General features: G+C 48.6%; 1 protein-coding gene across 39 annotated transcripts in view; it reads right to left on the bottom strand.

Annotated features, from left to right (window-relative positions):
* TCF7L2 (transcription factor 7 like 2) overlaps window positions 1–21534 on the bottom strand; it is a 262286-nt gene that overhangs the window by 98287 nt on the left and 142465 nt on the right. For all 39 annotated transcript variants that reach the window (XM_063962607.1, XM_063962608.1, XM_063962609.1 and 36 more), the window contains one exon: window positions 21133–21234. In XM_063962607.1, the coding sequence (XP_063818677.1) occupies window positions 21133–21234 (102 nt within the window). The remainder of the gene's footprint in view (window positions 1–21132; window positions 21235–21534) is intronic.

Genomic DNA, 21534 nt, shown 5'->3' with positions numbered 1-21534 from the left:
GAGAATTGAGGGCCCTGCTCGTGAGAGCTTACATGTGACCCTCTTAGCCAAATATCTTACACCCACCGACTAATAAACAGTTCCATGTGCCCTATTTAAAGATGGCCACTACTCCTGTACTTTAATGAAAGGTCTGGCCTTGATACACACTATACACTAATCATACAGCGATACAATTTAAAGATTAAAATGTGGGAATGGCAGAATGACTTTGACTTCTCGCGTGTTGTATACTGTATCTGTACAAGAGACACTCACAGGCAGATACAGTTGTACAGCCAGATTGTTCACGGAGCTGCTTGCCCGGATTACATGGCGTGCTGCGGACTTATAATCTCTTACATATATGGAGCATGCTCAGGTACAGGCGTGTTTTTCTGCCACTCCCTATTAGATAAAACGACAGACCCCGGTATCAGTGGTCACTGCATCCTGATTGGATAGCTGTTGGGCAACCTGCAGGCGTGACAGGTAGTGACTCAGGCGAGACGGCCGTAAATAACCAGTATATCAGGACATTAAACCAGCATTATCATGGGGCTGAAAGTATTTCTACATCACCATATAAGCCGTATGATAAGGGAGCTCCGGAAAGCAGTCATTACCTTTCCCAGAAGTGTGCAAACAACTTTCAGGTGTACCTTACACCTGGACAAGGGAACGACAAGTGAGTCAGTTCCTGATCCGCCGCACGGACCCGTCTTATCAGCTGCACAGCTCCTGCCAGGCGCACTGCTGGTGATAACGACGTGCCGAATGCTGTGGACTACCGTCCGAGAGAACCACATGATGACACTGTATATACACATGCTCAGATCGCGGTCGTATGGCTCATATGAGAATGCCAGAGACACGTAAAATGATTAATCTGCATGCAAGGGCGGCTGCCTAGGGATGAATAACCTTACCGGCGAAATGCGTGACTAAAATCTCAACTGGTTCCAGTCGCTAAGGCCGGCTCACGTGCTCCATCTATTACTAAATTGATACATACCCTTATCTGCAGATAATAAATGTACTGATTATAAACAAGTGTAGACGTTCATATATTATTTGTATTTATTTGTAAGAATTTAATGTATTTACTGTTCGCATACTGTACATATTTGTGTATAGCATTGTTGAAAGTTAAGCTATGAATAGCCCTGGACGGGACATAATTACAAACTTTCACCGGTGTTAACCTAGATCAGTGGTTCTCAAACTCGGTCCTCAGGACCCCACACGGTGCATGTTTTGCAGGTAACCCAGCATGTGCACAGGTGTACTAATTACTCACTGACACATTTTAAAAGGTCCACAGGTGGAGCTAATTATGTCACTTGTGATTCTGTGAGGAGACCTGCAAAACATGCACCGTGTGGGGTCCTGAGGACCGAGTTTGAGAACCTGTGACCTAGATGATTCACTTTATCAGACGGACACAGTGAAATTAGTCTCAGGAGTTGATACATTTGAAGACAGATGAACTTTTCCCATGATAAATGGAACTAATCCCATGGAATCCATCTGAGGTCCAGGGGAACACTCCATCTATTGTACAGAGTTTCAGATGTAAACTCTCGGGGAGTTACTGTACAAGAATGCAGACAGTAATAGGTGTATGACTATGTAGGCACAGACACAAGGACCCAATCCCCGCCTACCAAGGGTTGCTGTTTAGGGCCCTATAGTCTGGATTGTCCTTAGAATAAGGGCAGACTTGAGTCCGTCAGGCTACTTCTAGAGCAGGATGGTTCTGAGGAAGACCTGCCATACTTATTACATGTCAATGTGACAACATGGTCTGTTCGGCTAGCTACAAAATCTGCCATCTGCGGTTATCTGGAGCGAGGGTGATGTCTAACTTGGCACAGCGAAGAGGGCGATGCAACCGCAGTAAATACTAGGCCGTTCCGTGCCAAGAGACATAGCAGCACATTGCTGAGGGCAGACAGTGCCCAGTAAAAGGGTTAAAGGCTATGCGCTCTGCGGGATAAGATAACACGTGGTGGAGTTGGCAGCGGGTCACGGGCAGAGATGTTAAGACAATAACGAAGGAAGCAAAATCCACATGATTGATCAGAGCTGCGAGCCCAACGCCAGGGTATGCAATCTGTGCCACTGGCAGACGGGTATTAGATTGCAACCTCTGCAATGCCGCCTATTGCACTATTCCGGGTAGTAGCTACTCATGACCACTAGAGGGCAACATGCAGGTGTCGTTCACACTGTCACAGGAAGCAGAGGAATTTTCATGAGAATTTGAACATATAGCTCAATAATACAGTATACAATATATCAAAAGTAAACGGAATCTGCATACCTCCACAGGGATTTTCCTTCTCACTAATACAAAAGTGAAACATAAATTTATAAGAAAATAAATAACATAAGGTAGAACACCTGCCCTTGAAGACTGATGAATGACTTGATACCATAAAAATCACAAGTTTTACAGTGAAAAGATAATCAAGACATAGCATATGGGACACCAAATGTACTGATACTATTAACACTTCTAATGAAACTGGACAATGTAGGCAAGTGTAGTGTACACAGCACAGCACCTGCTCTGTATGGCTATACTTCCCCATATTACAGTATACCATACAGAGCAGGTGCTGTGCTGTGTCCCCTATACTTCCCCATATTACAGTATACCATACAGAGCAGGTGCTGTGCTGTGTCCCCTATACTTCCCCATATTACAGTATACCATACAGAGCAGGTGCTGTGCTGTGTCCCCTATACTTCCCCATATTACAGTATACCATACAGAGCAGCTGCTGTGCTGTGTCCCCTATACTTCCCCATATTACAGTATACCATACAGAGCAGGTGCTGTGCTGTGTCCCCTATACTTCCCCATATTACAGTATACCATACAGAGCAGGTGCTGTGCTGTGTCCCCTATACTTCCCCATATTACAGTATACCATACAGAGCAGGTGCTGTGCTGTGTCCCCTATACTTCCCCATATTACAGTATACCATACAGAGCAGCTGCTGTGCTGTGTCCCCTATACTTCCCCATATTACAGTATACCATACAGAGCAGGTGCTGTGCTGTGTCCCCTATACTTCCCCATATTACAGTATACCATACAGAGCAGCTGCTGTGCTGTGTCCCCTATACTTCCCCATATTACAGTATACCATACAGAGCAGGTGCTGTGCTGTGTCCCCTATACTTCCCCATATTACAGTATACCATACAGAGCAGCTGCTGTGCTGTGTCCCCTATACTTCCCCATATTACAGTATACCATACAGAGCAGGTGCTGTGCTGTGTCCCCTATACTTCCCCATATTACAGTATACCATACAGAGCAGCTGCTGTGCTGTGTCCCCTACACTTCCCCATATTACAGTATACCATACAGAGCAGCTGCTGTGCTGTGTCCCCTACACTTCCCCATATTACAGTATACCATACAGAGCAGGTGCTGTGCTGTGTCCCCTATACTTCCCCATATTACAGTATATCATACAGAGCAGGTGCTGTACCGTGTCCCCTACACTTCCCCATATTACAGTATACTATACAGAGCAGGTGCTGTGCTGTGTCCCCTATACTTCCCCATATTACAGTATACCATACAGAGCAGGTGCTGTGCTGTGTCCCATATACTTCCCCATATTACAGTATACCATACAGAGCAGCTGCTGTGCTGTGTCCCCTATACTTCCCCATATTACAGTATACCATACAGAGCAGCTGCTGTGCTGTGTCCCCTACACTTCCCCATATTACAGTATACCATACAGAGCAGGTGCTGTGCTGTGTCCCCTATACTTCCCCATATTACAGTATACCATACAGAGCAGCTGCTGTGCTGTGTCCCCTATACTTCCCCATATTACAGTATACCATACAGAGCAGCTGCTGTGCTGTGTCCTCTATACTTCCCCATATTACAGTATACCATACAGAGCAGCTGCTGTGCTGTGTCCCCTATACTTCCCCATATTACAGTATACCATACAGAGCAGGTGCTGTGCCGTGTCCCCTGCACTTCCAGCACAGCACCTGCTCTGTATGGTATACTGTAATATGGGGAAGTGTAAGGGACACGGCACAGCACCTGCTCTGTATGGTATACTATAATATGGGGAAGTGTAGGGGACACGGCACAGCACCTGCTCTGTATGGTTTACTGTAATATGGGGAAGTGTAGTGGAAACAGCACAGCACCTGCTCTGTATGGTATACTGTAATATAGGGAAATGTAGGGGATACAGCACCTGCTCTGTATAGTATACTGTAATATGGAGAAGTGTAGTGGACACGGCACAGCACCTGCTCTGTATGGTATACTGTAATATGGGGAAGTGTAGGGGACACAGCACAGTACCTGCTCTGTATGGTATACTGTAATATAGGGAAATGTAGGGGATACAGCACCTGCTCTGTATAGTATACTGTAATATGGAGAAGTGTAGTGGACACGGCACAGCACCTGCTCTGTATGGTATACTGTAATATGGGGAAGTGTAGGGGACACAGCACAGCACCTGCTCTGTATGGTATACTGTAATATGGGGAAGTGTAGGGGACACGGCACAGCACCTACTCTGTATAGTATACTGTAATATGGGGAAGTGTAGGGGACACGGTACAGCACCTGCTCTGTATGGTATACTGTAATATGGGGAAGTGTAGGGGACACTGCACAGCACCAGCTCTGTATGGTATACTGTAATATGGGGAAGTGTAAGGGACACAGCACAGCACCTGCTCTGTATAGTATACTGTAATATGGGGAAGTGTAAGGGACACAGCACAGCACCTGCTCTGTATAGTATACTGTAATATGGGGAAATATAGGGGACACAGCACAGCACCTGCTCTGTATAGTATACTGTAATATGGGGAAGTGTAGGGGACACAGTACAGCACCTGCTCTGTATAGTATACTGTAATATGGGGAAGTGTGAGGAACACAGCACAGCACCTGCTCTGTATAGTATACTGTAACATGGGGAAGTATGGGGGACACAGCACAGCACTTGCTCTGCATGGTATACTGTAATATGGGGAAGTGTGTGGAACACAGCACAGCACCTGCTCTGTATAGTATACAGTAATATGGGGAAGTATATGGGACACAGCACAGCAGCTGCTCTGTATAGTATACTGTAATATGGGGAAGTATAGGGGACACAGCACAGCACCTGCTCTGTATAGTATACTGTAATATGGGGAAGTATAGGGGACACAACACAGCACCTGCTCTGTATAGTATATTGTAATATGGGGAAGTATAGGGGACACAGCACAGCACTTGCTCTGTATGGTATACTGTAATATGGGGAAGTGTAAGGGACACAGCACAGCACCTGCTCTGTATGGTATACTGTTATATGGGGCAGTGTGAGGGACACAGCACAATACCTGCTCTGTATGATATACTGTAATATGGGGAAGTGTAGGGTACACAGCACAGCAGCTGCTCTGTATAGTATACTGTAATATGGGGAAATATAGGGGACACAGCACAGCACCTGCTCTGTATAGTATATTGTAATATGGGGAAGTATAGGGGACACAGCACAGCACCTGCTCTGTATGGTATACTGTAATATGGGGAAGTATAGGGGACACAGCACAGCACCTGCTCTGTATAGTATACTGTAATATGGGGAAGTATAGGGGACACAGCAGAGCACCTGCTCTGTATGGTATACTGTAATATGGGGCAGTGTAAGGGACACAGCACAGCACCTGCTCTGTATAGTATACTGTAATATGGGGAAGTGTAGGGGACACAGCACAACACCTGCTCTGTATAGTATACTGTAACATGGGGAAGTATGGGGGACACAGCACAACACCTGCTCTGTATGGTATACTGTAATATGGGGAAGTGTAGTGTACATAGCACAGCACCTGATCTGCATGGTATACTGTAATATGGGGAAATGTAGGGGACACAGCACAGCACCTGCTCTGTATGGTATACTGTAATATGGGGCAGTGTGAGGGACACAGCACCTGCTCTGTATGGTATACTGTAATATGGGGAAGTGCAGTGTACACAGCACAGCACCTGCTCTGTATGGTATACTGTAATATGGGGAAGTGTAGGGGACACGGCACAGCACCTGCTCTGTATGGTATACTGTAAAATGGGGCAGAGTGAGGGACACAGCACAGCAGCTGCTCTGTTTGGTATACTGTAATATGGGGGAGTGTAGGGGACACGGCACAGCACCTGCTCTGTATGGTATACTGTAATATGGGGAAGTGTAGTGGACACGGCACAGCACCTGCTCTGTATGGTATACTGTAATATGGGGCAGTGTGAGGGACACGGCACAGCACCTGCTCTGTATGGTATACTGTAATATGGGGAACTGTAGGGGACACGGCACAGCACCTGCTCTGTATGGTATACTGTAATATGGGGCAGTGTGAGGGACACAGCACAGCAGCTGCTCTGTATGGTATACTGTAATATGGGGACGAGTAGGGGATCAGCACAGCATACTGTTCCTACAGTTATGTCTGATCCACTACAATATGGACATGACGTTGTTCCACGCTCTGATATACGAGCAGTCACATGATCACAGGCTGCCAGCCTCGCCTATAACAGTACGCAGCGGGTCAGACTTACGCAGTTTGTTGGAACAATCCAAATTTCAGAATTAGAATGTAAATAATGCAATCACTGGATGAAATGCGGGGAAAGGAACCAGACTATCACCTTACACGTTGGAACTAGCAGGGTGAGATCTTCCGTGTAACTGGAGTGAATGCTCTTATTTTACTCCATAATAGAACGAAACAAAAAATAGTCCTAAGAGGAAACAATGTATCCTTTTGATTACACGCTTGATTCCAGTAAATACTTTTATGTACACAAGACTTGCAGCTAATTTGGTCTCTGACAGAGTCAATGTATGGGAAGAGAAGAATACAATTGTGCCACAAAGCGTACAGAGAAACCTTTCAGTGCCAGGGAATAGTCATCGCATTGTATTACACGCGCAACGCAAGCTGAATGGAATCAGTGCCGAGCGCAGACTAACAGCTCTTAACTGCTGGAATGAGTTCAAGGCCTTGCAGTGATTCCAGCTCAGCGCTTAATGATCCGCGCATTATGTTCATAACCAGACATTTCAATTGCATTTTTTCAAAAGCATTACCCGCAGAAATCATCTTCTTCCATTCTCACACATGTACTAAAGCCAATGCTGAAAGACAGCTCAGACAATGGGCTGTACAAAAGAACTGACTCTCTAAGTGTTACAGTAACACCTTGTGGGTTTAAGGGGACTGTTGGGCATGCCCAGGCCGGTGGAAGTGGCAGGGAGCCTGTATTAATGGGTACAGGCAGTAGTGTGTGGACACCTCTTCTAATAAGTGTGTTTGGCCATTTCAGCCACACCCGTTGCTAACAGGTGCATAACATAGCGTGCCGCCCTGCCATCTCCATAGTCACACACTGGCAGGACAATGGGTATGCCACAGTGCGCCGGAGCATCATTTCTACTTATCGGGTATGATGGTGCTGGTTCCCTGGCGGTCAGAGATGGGCGTCACAGTGAGGGGTCTGGGCACTACGCCACTGGTATAGAGTAGTGTTTTTAATGCCAGTGTAATTCCCAGTGTTCTGATCCAGTCTGATCCTGATGCAGTCAGTTCAGAAGTTTCATTGCTCGTAAAGAATCTTCCTCCCACCACTAACATGCCACCTGTAGGTCCTCTCATTCCCACCACTAACATGCCACCTGTAGGTCCTCTCATTCCCACCACTAACCTGACACCTGTTTGTCCTTTCCCTCCCACTATTACCTGCTGCCTGTAGGTCCTCTCCCTCCCACCATTACCTGCTGCCTGTAGGTCCTCTACCTCCCACTATTACCTGCTGCCTGTAGGTCCTCTACCTCCCACTATTACCTGCTGCCTGTAGGTCCTCTCCCTCCCACCATTACCTGCTGTCTGTAGGACCTCTGCCTCCCACCATTACCTGCTGCCTGTAGGACCTCTGCCTCCCACCATTACCTGCTGCCTGTAGGACCTCTGCTTCCCACCATTACCTGCTGCCTGTAGGTCCTCTCCCTCCCACCACTAACCTGCTGCCTGTAGGTCCTCTCCCTCCCACCACTAACCTGCTGCCTGTAGGTCCTCTCCCTCCCACCACTAACCTGCTGCCTGTAAGTCCTCTCCCTCCCACCACTAACCTGCTGCCTGTAGGTCCTCTCGCTCCCACCACTAACCTGCCGCCTATACGTCCTCTCCCTCCCACCACTAACATGATGCCTGCATTCCCACCACTAACCTACTACCTGTATGTCCTCTCCCTCCCACCACTAACGTGGCACCTGTAGGTCCTCTCCTTCCCACCACTAACCTGCTGCCTGTAGTTTCTCTCCCTCCCACCACTAACCTGCTGCTTGCAGGTCCTCTCCCTCCCACCACTAACATGCCGCCTGTAGGTCCTCTCCCTCCAACCACTAACCTGGTGCCTGCATTCCCACCACTAACCTGCTACCTCTAGGTCCTCTCCCACCACTAACCTGCTGCCTGTAGGTCCTCTCCCTCCCACCACTAACCTGCCATCTGTAGGTCCTCTCCTTCCATCACTAACCTGCTACCTGTAGGTCCTCTCCCTTCCACCACTAACCTGCTGCCTGTAGGTCCTCTCCCTCCCACCACTAACCTGCAGCCTGTAGGTCCTCTCCCTCCCACCACTAACCTGCTGCCTGTAGGTCCCCTCCCTCCCACCACTAACCTGCAGCCTGTAGTTTCTCTCCCTCCCACCACAAACCTGCCACCTGTAGGTCCTCTCCTTCCATCACTAACCTGCTACCTGTAGGTCCTCTCCCTTCCACCACTAACCTGCTGCCGGTAGGTCCTTTCCCTCCCACCACTAACCTGCCACCTGTAGGTCCTCTCCTTCCATCACTAACCTGCTACCTGTAGGTCCTCTCCCTTCCACCACTAACCTGCTGCCTGTAGGTCCTCTCCCTCCCACCACTAACCTGCAGCCTGTAGGTCCTCTCCCTCCCACCACTAACCTGCTGCCTGTAGGTCCTCTCCCTCCCACCACTAACCTGCAGCCTGTCGTTTCTCTCCCTCCCACCACTAACCTGCCACCTGTTGGTCCTCTCCTTCCATCACTAACCTGCTACCTGTAGGTCCTCTCCTTCCATCACTAACTTGCTACCTGTAGGTCCTCTCCCTCCCATCATAACGTGCTAAATGTATCATCTTAATGCTGACTAAAGTTCCTCTCCCTACTACAGGTACTACTAATTACTCTCTGTAAGCGCTTTTCCTTCTGCCACAGATGTACCACCAGGGGAGGTCCTTCTCCCCATACAGTGTCAGGGTAAAGAAAGACAATCACAGCCAATATAATCAGGTTAGTAAACCACTATAGTGACCGCACGTTATTGGCGGCGATGCATACGTTTTATGAAACATTCCATTGCCTTTATTTCCACAGTGTCGCTTCATTATATAAGAACGGTGAAAGTTGGAGATGACTTACTAAACTGTTCTCCTTCTCAAAAATAACACCTTGGCTGTGTCCCTAAGCCAGGAAACTCTGTACGTCATGTCCACTATCTTGTCCAGGTCCCCCACCCCATGTCAAACATAAAAGTCTTTTTAGAACCACTGAGACCTTCCCGACATCACTGTGCGGGATCCCAGCCAGGAAAAGATTGGTGTATCATGAAATCACATGCCGGAAAGACAAGTCAGGCCAGAGCGCCCTCCAACTATAAGTCACATGGCAGCGTCTCTAATCTCAGCCTATCCCGTGCCAAGCCGAGAGGATTCGGCCGCATTACAGAGTTTTATGTCAATATAAAGCTCTGTACCAATGCTGCCAGCATGTTCAGTATACAGCACTTGTCTCCCACACAGTACCTAACCTTACTGCTCAGCCGCAGGTCACAATACTCAGGATCACTCTACAGAGCATCCACTTTCCTATAAATACAGTGATTACAGCCGTCAGACCTGCGCCATCGCCCTACACTACAGAATTAGCTTGCCTGGGGTTTAATAACCTGTAACCAATACACACGTACATATAAACATGTATATTGGGGAAATTCCATAGTGACGACTTTCATGCAACAACTGTGGGTAAAATCGCAGCTGCGGAAATTGCTATTGGAGATGTCGCAAAGACCATAGACTGCGCAAGCTCACACTACACTACAGCGATCATTCAGGCAAGTGTTCACTTATGTGGCAAGTACAGGCGCAAAGGACACTTTCCCTATTATAAAAACATTTATGCTCTTGGTGGGAGCGTTAGTCACTTACTGTATGTACTGAGGGGTTGGGTACAAAATCCAGACAATCGGTATCCCTAACCCTAACCGTCCCCTCCCGCAGCCTAACCCTAAACATCCCCTCCCACAGCCTTACCTCCCCCATCCCCGCAGCCTAACCCCAACTGTCCCCTCCCGCAGCCTAACCCTAAACATCTCCTCCCGCAGCCTAACCCTAACCGTCCCGCAGCCTGGCCCTAACCGTTCTCTCCCCCAGCCTAACCCTAAACATCCCCTTCCACAGCCTAACCTCCCCCACCCCCGCAGCCTAACCCCAACTGTCCCCTCCCGCAGCCTAACCCTAAACATCTCCTCCGGCAGCCTAACCCTAACCGTCCCATCCCGCAGCCTGGCCCTAACCGTCCCCTCCCCCAGCCTAACCCTAAACGTCCCCTCCCCCAGCCTAACCTTCCCCACCCCCGCAGCCTAACCCTAACTGTCCCCTCCCACAGCCTAACCCTAACTGTTCCCTCCCGCAGCCCAACCCTAACTGTCCCCTCCCGCAGCCCAACCCTAACTGTCCCCTCCCGCAGCCTAACCCTAACCATCCCCTCCCCCAGCCTAACCCTAACTGTCCCCTCCCGCAGCCCAACCCTAAACATCCCATCCCACAGCCTAACCTTCCCACCCCCCGCAGCCTAACCCTAAACGTCCCCTCCCGCAGCATAACCTCCCCCACCTCCGCAGCTTAATACTAACTGTCCCTGTCCCCTCCCACAGCCTAACCATAACCCTTCCCTCCCACAGCCTAACCCTAACCATCCACTCCCACAGCCTAACCCTAAACATCCCATCCCACTGCCTAACCTCCCCCACCCCCCGCAGCCTAACCCTAAACGTCCCCTCCCGCAGCCTAACCTTCCCCACCCCGGCAGCCTAACCCTAACTGTCCCCTCCCACAGCCTAACCCTAACTGTCCCCTCCCGCAGCCCAACCCTAACTGTCCCCTCCTGCAGCCTAACCCTAAACATCCCATCCCACAGCCTAACCTCCCCCACCCCCCGCAGCCTAACCCTAACCATCCACTCCCGAAGCCTAACCCTAAACGTCCCCTCCCACAGCATAACCTCCCCCACCCCCGCAGCTTAACCCTAACTGTTCCCTCCCACAGCCTAACACTAACCATCCTCTCCCGCAGCCAAATTCTAAACGTCCCCTCCCCCAGCCTAACCCTAACCATCCCCACCCACAGCCTAACCCTAACCGTTCTCTCCCGCAGCCTAACCTTAACCGTCTCCTCCCACAACCTAACCCTAACCATCCCCTCCGGCAGCCTAAACCTAACCTCCCCCACCTCCACAGCCTAACCTTAAACGAGCCCTCCCGCAGCCTAACCCTAACCATCCCCTCCCACAGCCTAACCCTACCCATCCCCTTCCACAGCCTAACCCTAACCATCCCCTCCCACAGCCTAACCCTAACCATCCCCACGCACAGCCTAACCCTAACCATCCCCTCCCACAGCCTAACCCTAACCATCCGCTCCCACAGCCTAACCCTAACCATCCCCACCCACAGCCTAACCCTAACAGTCCTCTCCCACAGCCTAACCCTAACCGTCCCCTCCAGCAGCCTAACCTTAACCATCCCCTCCCACAGCCTAACCCTAACCATCCCCTCCCACAGCCTAACCCTAACCATCCCCTCCCACAGCCTAACCCTACCCATCCCCTTCCGCAGCCTAACCCTAACCATCCCCTCCCACAGCCTAACCCTAACCATCCCCACCCACAGCCTAACCCTAACCATCCCCTCCCACAGCCTAACCCTAACCATCCCCTCCCACAGCCTAACCCTAACCATCCCCTCCCACAGCCTAAGCCTAACCATCCCCACCCACAGCCTAACCCTAACCGTCCTCTCCCGCAGCCTAACCCTAACTGTCCCCTCCAGCAGCCTAACCCTAACCATCCCCTCCCACAGCCTAACCCTAACCATCCCATCCCACAGCCTAACCCTAACCATCCCCTCCCACAGCCTAACCCTAACCATCCCCTCCCACAGCCTAACCTAACCATCCCCTCCCACAGCCTAACCCTAACCATCCCCTCCCACAGCCTAACCTAACCATCCCCTCCCACAACCTAACCCTAACCATCCCCTCCCACAGCCTAACCCTAACTGTCCTCTCCCGCAGCCTAACCCTAACCGTCCCCTCCCACAGCCTAACCCTAACCATCCCCACCCACAGCCTAACCCTAACCGTCCTCTCCCGCAGCCTAACCCTAACCGTCCCCTCCAGCAGCCTAACACTAACCATCCCCTCCCACAGCCTAACCCTAACCATCCCCTCCCACAGCCTAACCCTAACCATCCCCTCCCACAGCCTAACCCTAACCATCCACTCCCACAGCCTAACCCTAACCGTCCCCTCCCACAGCCTAACCCTAACTGTCCTCTCCCACAGCCTAACCCTAACTGTCCTCTCCCGCAGCCTAACCCTAACCGTCCCCTCCCACAGCCTAACCCTAACCATTCCCACCCACAGCCTAACCCTAACCGTCCTCTCCCGCAGCCTAACCCTAACCGTCCCCTCCAGCAGCCTAACACTAACCATCCCCTCCCACAGCCTAACCCTAACCATCCCCTCCCACAGCCTAACCCTAACCATCCCCTCCCACAGCCTAACCCTAACCATCCACTCCCACAGCCTAACCCTAACCATCCCCTCCCACAGCCTAACCTAACCATCCCCTCCCACAGCCTAACCCTAACCATCCCCTCCCACAGCCTAACCTAACCATCCCCTCCCACAACCTAACCCTAACCATCCCCTCCCACAGCCTAACCCTAACCGTCCCCTCCCACAGCCTAACCCTAACCATCCCCACCCACAGCCTAACCCTAACCGTCCTCTCCCGCAGCCTAACCCTAACCGTCCCCTCCAGCAGCCTAACCCTAACCATCTCCCCCCACAGACTAACCCTAACCATCCCCTCCCACAGCCTAACCCTAACCATCCCCTCCCACAGCCTAACCCTAACCATCCCCTCCCACAGCCTAACCTAACCATCCCCTCCCACAACCTAACCCTAACCATCCCCTCCCACAACCTAACCCTAACCATCCCCTCCCACAGCCTAACCCTAACTGTCCCCTCCTGCAAATTAGTCTTGATGTTGATCCCAGGCTGTGATGTGGTGGTAAATTGGCTGGCATAATCACTTGCATTGGGTCAGGAATAACCTGATTACACGATCTACAGGCTTACTATACTACAGAGAGTGTACATATGCTGACTGACTGCATACAGTTTATCAGAATAAGTGCTATGCACACGCTGTATTTTACACTAGGTATATCAGGCACATGCGTATGGACACCACTAGCTAATGGCGGCACAGCAGTCCCCTTGTATCAGAGCTTTCCAGTGCCGCAATTCAGCCACTGTTATTTGGAACCAAAAAGAAGACTACATCCCCCATGATGCATCAGGGTGAGGGGTCTGAGTAGTGGGTGCATGGTGCAGTGCACAGGCACCCACGGAAAATTAAGTTCAGATGGGGCAGAGTCTGTGACTGCTCATATGTGCAATCCAGGAACCTAGAAGAGGAGGATCTTGGCCCACAAAAGGCCAAAAAACATCAACAACAAAAAAAAGGGCGTGGAGAAGCACAGCCAATAATATTGTGCCTAGGGATAACATGACTCCTAACTCTACCCCTGGCTGTGCAGGAATGCAAATCTAGATGGATTCTGACGCATCTGATGAGTAGGGAATGAATTATTCCCGAGATTGAGGGAAAACCTGGAAAAGCTACAGGCAAATCATAATTATTTATTTATTTATTTATTTTTTTCCTCCCTGAGCTTCTCCACTTGGTAGAACAGCCTCAATGTCTTCATTTAATGCAACAACAACTTAACTATGTAAAAAAAGGACTTGTGTGGTTCCAAACATTGGGGAATTTCCGGCCAGGGTAATAAAAGGTATTTCAACCTGCCAAAGAGGGATCTTACGTGCTCTAGATTTATGCCTGGAAATAAAACACAGTAAGAGAGGTGAAGAAGGAATAGAGAGAGGCGAGTCAAAGCGCAACCTTAAACCGATGTGACTGGCTCCGTACAAAAGATAGGCTAAAATTTGAACAGACGCTATTTGTGAGCTTTTCACCGTAAATCAAAAGCTGGCCCCTAGGCGCAGATGTGATCGCGCTATTGTGTTACAAGTCCACCACAGTTAAAATAACGGCAAATGGTTGTTTCTTTTTCCTACGCGTGTCAGCACACTTATTCCAAGTTAAACTTCTAATTTATTACTATAGGTCAGGATTTAAGCAAAGCCCCATTCTATCCTGTGCCAAAAACCCAACGGCAGCGGCAGAAGTGCCATCTGATTTATACGCTTGCAACCTGGCCAAAAAAGTAGCGGATGCAGAATAAACTTTCAGACGAGCTCTGGCAGCTGAATGCTGCGGACGGTGGTCAGGACGGGACGGGTTTGGCTGCAGAATGTCCACACTGTATAGGCAGGGAGAATACAAAAGGAGAGAGGACGCGTTGACAGCGAGCAAAAACAAGTAAACAGACAGAAATAATGAAGGAGCTTTTAAATCTGGAAGGGCCCTTATAGTCTTTTAGCACAACCGTGGGCTATTTATAGAGGGGAGAGTAATTGATGATCTGAAGATAGTGTCTTCACGTATTATCATCGCATTGCACTGCCTCCGATTTCTTATTTACAGCCAGCAGAGAGCTTGGCAGAGATGTACGAATAGTGAACAGAATGCTGTAACGTCTCATCATTTTTTATATATATATATATATATATATATATATATATACACAGGTTGAGTATCTCTTATCCAAAATTCAAAACCCCCACTTTTGGGTCAATATCTCAGTAGGGGACCCAAAAATGTGTGATTTCGAATTTTGGATAAGGGATACTCAACCTGTATATATATATATATATATATATATATATATATATACACACACACATATATAATCTGGTGCCTAAACCAACAGTAATAATTAAAGTATTAGGGACCCGATTCAGACCTGATCGCTGTTGTGCGAAATTGCACAGTGGCCGATTATCGAATGACCGCGCATGGGTATGCACCACAATGCACAGGCGCGTCGCCAAACAGCGACAGGATGGTGTGAAAATTTCGATCGCACGGGCGTTTTCCAAGGAGATTGACAGGAAGAGGACGTTTGGGGGTGGTACCTGACCGTTTTCAGGGAGTATCAGGGAAAACACAGGCGTTCCTAAGCAATTTCAAAGAGGGTGTGTGACGTCAGCTCCGGCCCCCATCAGCCTGATTCTATTGCACTGTAGGAGTAAGTCCCGGGCTACGCACAGACTGGAAAAATAATCTGGTGGTGAGTGAGTTGCGAACGGATTTGCAGCTGTCCGCTGTCTGGTGGAATTTTCGCACGCCATACACATGCAATTGCACACTTGCACGGGGCGTGTTTTCACCCACTATGGGCGGCGGCTATGTGATCTGCACAAGCGTTCGCAGCCCTGCTAAGCTAAAATACACTCCCCCCTAGGCGTGGGCTATTGGATCGCAGCAGCAGCAAAAAGTTGCTGGCTGCGATCAACTCGGAATGACCACCATAGTGAGGACTTATCTAAGTAAGGTACAGTATTTCCATGTTCCTATGTGTTCTAGTGTTCCTCCCTCACCTGTGAAGTTAGGTTATGACCACATTAATAATCAGGAAATCTACAATTACCTATCTTACTGGTACGCAACCATACGGAGAATATTAAATCAGCTAACTGTTACAAATACCGCACTGTTATTCCTTTTTTCCTGATCTCGGCCTATCAAATATATCCACCCTTGGAGGACCTACAGATCTGCTGCAGCAAGAGAGAAGAACACATAGGCCCTCATTCTGAGTTGTTCGCTCGCAAGCTGCTTTTAGCAGCATTGCACACGCTAAGCCGCCGCCTACTGGGAGTGAATCTTAGCGTAGCAAAATTGCGAACGAAAGGTTCTCAAAATTGCGAAAAGACTTCTCTGTGCAGTTTCTGAGTAGCTCGAGACTTCCTCTTCCAGTGCGATCAGTTCAGTGCTTGTCGTTCCTGGTTTGACGTCACAAACACACCCAGCGTTCGCCCAGACACTCCTCCGTTTCTCCAGCCACTCCCGCGTTTTTCCCAGAAACGGTAGCGTTTTTTCACACACTCCCATAAAACGGACAGTTTCCGCCCAGAAACACCCGCTTCCTGTCAATCACATTACGATCACCAGAACGAAGAAAAAACCTTGTAATGCCGTGAGTAAAATTCCTAACTGCATAGCAAATTTACTTGGCACAGTCGCAGTGCGAACATTGCACATGTGCAATAAGCGGAAAATCGCTGCGATGCGAAAAAAATTACCGAGCGAACAACTCGGAATGACCACCATAGTTCATTGGAAACACCTGTACAGGTAAGAATAAGCTTTAAACATTTTTGGTACGCACGTACAGATATGTCCTCATACATCTATGCTGCAGTCACGCCAAACAGCCCCACCTGACACGCCAGGTCACGTGAACATAGTCTAGCATCAGGTGCCGAAAAATGCGTCTTAGTTGCAACGCAACATAACAGGGACGCACCAAGAGACTGTGATATATGACACTTGTATATATGTGTGTGCGACTGAGTCTCTGAGTCTGTACACAAAGTGCTACAATGTAGCAGCTGCAGCTTTTTTTTCCCAATACAAGTTCTGTTCTGCTCCGTATACAGACTCAGCCACACACAATATACAGGTGTCATATATCACATTACTCAGCGCAGTCTCCTCGTGCATCCTAGTCGCATTGCGATGTGACTAAAATTAATTTTTGGCAAACAAGACGCCCGACGTTAGCAGAGTTGCACGTGACCTGGCGGCTCACTCACGCCAGGCATCCCGCGCAACATGACGTATTAAGCCCGGATGTATGGACGCATCTGTAGTTGGCACATTATTGATTTTGAAGCACCTAATGCTTTAATTACGTCACTAGACGGTTCTTGTTCTTTTCTCCACTCTCATTTTTTCCTTACACACATCAATATGGATGTTAGCAGGGGATCTCGGAAGCCTTTGCTCCTACAAATCTCACTCGCGGGCGACTGTCCTTGGCGCTGCCGGTGAGATTTCCCCATCCGGCGCTGACAGAACATGCTGTACAAGGATCCAAGCTGCGCTTAGTGACACCAGGAACCTCCGCCTGCACACAGAGCACACGAGTGTCAGCTCTTCAGATCACCCCACCACTGCTTCCACCTATGTTACCTAGCTACTGGGGACCCTGGGAGAAGCTGTATGTTGTGCCACCTACAACTGCCACTCACAAACAATTCCACGGGTGTGGCATATTTTGTCGCCATTCACAAATGTTCATATATAGCAACTCAACAATTATGTACTGTTACTCAAACGTCGACAGGGTGTTTTTGGGAGATATTTTGGTCTTTTTTTTATTATTAGAAAAATAGATTATTTTTATTATCTTTGGACAAGGTACATTTTACAACGTGGAAAAATAAAGTCTACATTGTGTGTACTTTGCAGTGCTTTGAACACCAAGCTTACTTTTGCATGTACGAGAATTGTGGCTGAAACGAGACAGAACGTTACGGAGAATGTGACAGCCACACAAAGGTAACGTTTCCACTTCTCGTCCCATTGTTCTGAGTGTTACATCGTGCCCCGGGTCTCACTCCCAGTATGCATAGCTGCGTCATCACACCTCGCTCATCGCAACAGTGGTCAAAGCGAGATCTTGCCAGCACTAGGAACACAATAAGAAGACTGACTGACATGTAAAAGATCTGTGCATGTTGTGTTGAATGATACTTCCAGTAATCGCGGTTCTTCGTGAGTAACCCCCTCTTAAATCTACAGCAGCTTCTAAGCCATTTATACGTGTGTGTCTCCCAGCTGCATCGCTGGACACGTATTTGTGCGACCGACAAAACTCATGACAAAGGTCAGACCACAGGTGAAGACAATCTATGGGGGAAATGTATCAAAGCGTGGAGAGAGTTAACGTACTAGCCAATCAGCTCCCAACTGTCATGTTACAGGTTGTGTTTGAAAAATGACAGTTGGTAGCTCATTGGCTGGTGGCTTATCTCTCTCTCTGAACTTTGATAACTCTCCACCTAAATATGTGTTCCAATAGCAGAACATTTTTAAATTTGATGCTTATTTCCACAAATACTTTAATAAACGCCGCGCTTGACTATCCAGCCAGACTTTTAAACACTCAGAAAGTTTGATGCAGACAAGAAAGCAGAAGAATGCCAAAATTAACCAATATTAGCAATCAATAATCATTTTGGAGAGGGATGTAAAGTGGGTGGCTGGTGGTGTGATTGGGTGCCACGTATGGTTACAGTGGTACACCAATGCCATCAAGACAAAGGGGGTCATTCCGAGTTGATCGCTAGCTGCCGTTGTTCGCAGCGCAGCGATCAGGCTAAAAATCGGCATTTCTGCGCATGCGTATGCACCGCAATGCGCACGCGCGACGTACGGGTACAAAGTCCTTTGTGGTTTTGCACAGGTTCTAGCGACGTTTTCATTCGCACTGGCGGCCGCACGAAGGTTGACAGGAAGTGGGAGTTTCTGGATGTCAACTGACCGCTTTCAGTGTGTGCTTCGAAAAACGCAGGCGTGCCAGGGAAAACGCAGGCGTGGCTGGGCGAACGCTGGGCGGGTGTGTGACGTCAAAAGCCGTCCCTCCAACGTTAGAATCAACGCACGCGAAGAGTAAGTCCAGGGCTGGTCTTGTTTTGCACAAAATGTTTTTGCAGGCGCTCTGCTGCACAAGCGAAAATACACTCCCCGGTGGGAGGCGACAATGCGTTTGCACGGCTGCTAAAAACTGCTAGCGAGCGATCAACTCGGAATGACCCCCAAAGCTCATTTGACAATTAAACGCCAATAATAAAATGCTCTGCACTTTGTGCTGGTAAATGTAGTGCACACAGCCGCTGAAACTGGAATATACAAAATATACTGGGGAGAGGGAGAGGTGCAGTTAACTATGGGGGAACAGGTGGCTGATGGGCACACTTTTGGCAATGCGATATTAATGCAGAACCCCCTGCACCATCTTAAACATTACAAGTGTTCGTGCATATAATGAGGCTGCACTCTGACCCCTGTGACTCCCGTGGCCTGACATCGAGGATCTGCTCCTTGGGTGCTCCAGCAATCTCTCTCTTTTCTTTCTTTAGCTGGGAGCCGCTCAGTAATTAGAGTGCCTTATTGCAATTATTTTCATGTCAGAAGCCTGATAGTGCCCAGGGTTCCACAGCAAAACCTTCAATAGAATTGCTCCTGCGGGCAAGCCGATTCCACCGTCTGCAGAGCGGCTGGGGCGAATGTGACTTGTTTTAGGCATAATTTTAATGATCGGCTTGGTTCTCCCCAGTCTGCGGCCCCTGAAGCTGGTCATTAAAAGCCAGGAAATGCCCTCCCCGATAGTCATTACCACTTAATTATGGATTTTGTTTGTAGTGAAGGCCGTCGCCTTTATGGGAACATTTTCTAACAAGAACGAGCTTGTGCTCCATCAGGTTTAGCATCCGATCACCTGCTGCGGAGATATTTGGCCAGCAGCAGATTTGCATCATAATAGGGTTATTTTCTTCCCTCTGCCTCTCATACATTAACCACTTGGCAGATGGAGCAGAGCACTAGGTAATGACTTGAGAGGGACGTAGCTGTACAGTTCCTCTACACAAACGGAAGGGCCAAGTTTACACAAAAACACACACGAAGAAATGCCGCTGCAGCGCTCTTTCCACGCCGTATCTCGAGCGCTCCGCAATATAAGCTCCCATTTCCCCCCGAATCCGACCCGTGCAATCCTTCAGAACACAGCGGCGGGCGAGCGTCAAATCGGAGGAGCTTTGATAAATAAATCTGAGAGTAGCCACTTCAGCGACAATTAAATGCACATCAGAATCCGGGGATCGGTGTCTGTGACTGACCTGACGGACCTGTGTATCCGTTAATGATTAGCCACAGAAAACTTGCAGACACATCAAATTATTGCAATCAAAATGAAGGAGCAGAACGGCTGAGAAGGACGGTTCCGGAGAGTTAATAGCTGCTTTAAACAGAGGTCACAGGTAGCTACCACCAAGCCTTAATACTTGGCACAAACTCTCGTTAATCTGCTCTCACAGATTTTCAGCGACAGGAGAAAAAAAACAAATTTGCTTTGAAATTTATTTACATTAAGTGGTGACTTTAACGCCGAAAGCTAAGGGTAATCAGATGGCGTTAACCGGGCACGGCGGATTCTCCTACAAGCTGGACAAATTGCAGCTTCAATCAATGCAACACACCCCTCTGTACTTGTGATTATACTGGGGGGAATCCACAGCACATGCAATGAATATTTTCTTTCATGCAGAACCTGCCGCCTACTTACAGAGAAGGCGGCCATTTTGTGTCACGTTTCTAGTGATCAGATAAACTGCATAGAGTCCAGAACATTGGTTCTTCCACAAAATGGCTGTCTCTACTGTGCCTAGGAGTGCGCCACTAAAGCAGCGGCCATGTCTCTTTCATAACAGACTTATTACTGTATATCAGCACTATATGAACATTATGATTAAGGCTTAAGATTTTTGGCGGCAACGTAAATGATTTAACACTGAGACAACCCTTACGTGGCGTGCGGGCTACAGCGATATTGGTCTTTGTGCGCAAAGTTATACATTATTCTGCTTACATTAAATATAATTCCCAAAAAACTACTTTTGTGACAATCTTATGCTTTATCATCTTTCTCTTCCCCATAGACTGTCTTATTAGCACAAATCTTTATCTCTAAGTAATTAGTGCTCGAGATTACACATAATGGAAATAAGAGCGCGTTACTTACAACAATGTGACCCGGAGAGGGAGACCTGGCATCCTTCATTGCCTGTCTGCTCTGCAGCCCGCCGCCCTGCACGTCCAAGAGCGGCCATTTCATCTGCAGGTACTGGAAGGGAAAACAAGGGTGGGGGAGAAACGCAATGTTACAAAATGAGCATAAAACATTAAATCATCGTCATATTGTACTGATAGGAGACGAGGGTTACATTCATGTGACAGCAAAATGCAAACTGGGGAGCATACAGTGCCCAAATTACACAGCAATACCCGACACTCATCACACAGTCACATAGAAAACCCATCACACAGTGTCACACAGAGCACCTGAGACACATCACACAGTGTCACACAGCACACCTGAGACACATCACAGTGTCACACAGCACACCTGAGACACATCACACAG

This window comes from Pseudophryne corroboree, chromosome 3, assembly GCF_028390025.1.
Source record: "Pseudophryne corroboree isolate aPseCor3 chromosome 3, aPseCor3.hap2, whole genome shotgun sequence".
Lineage (NCBI taxonomy): Eukaryota > Metazoa > Chordata > Amphibia > Anura > Myobatrachidae > Pseudophryne > Pseudophryne corroboree.
Note: the sequence above shows the minus strand (reverse complement) of the source record. Positions and strands in the feature narration are given on the sequence as shown.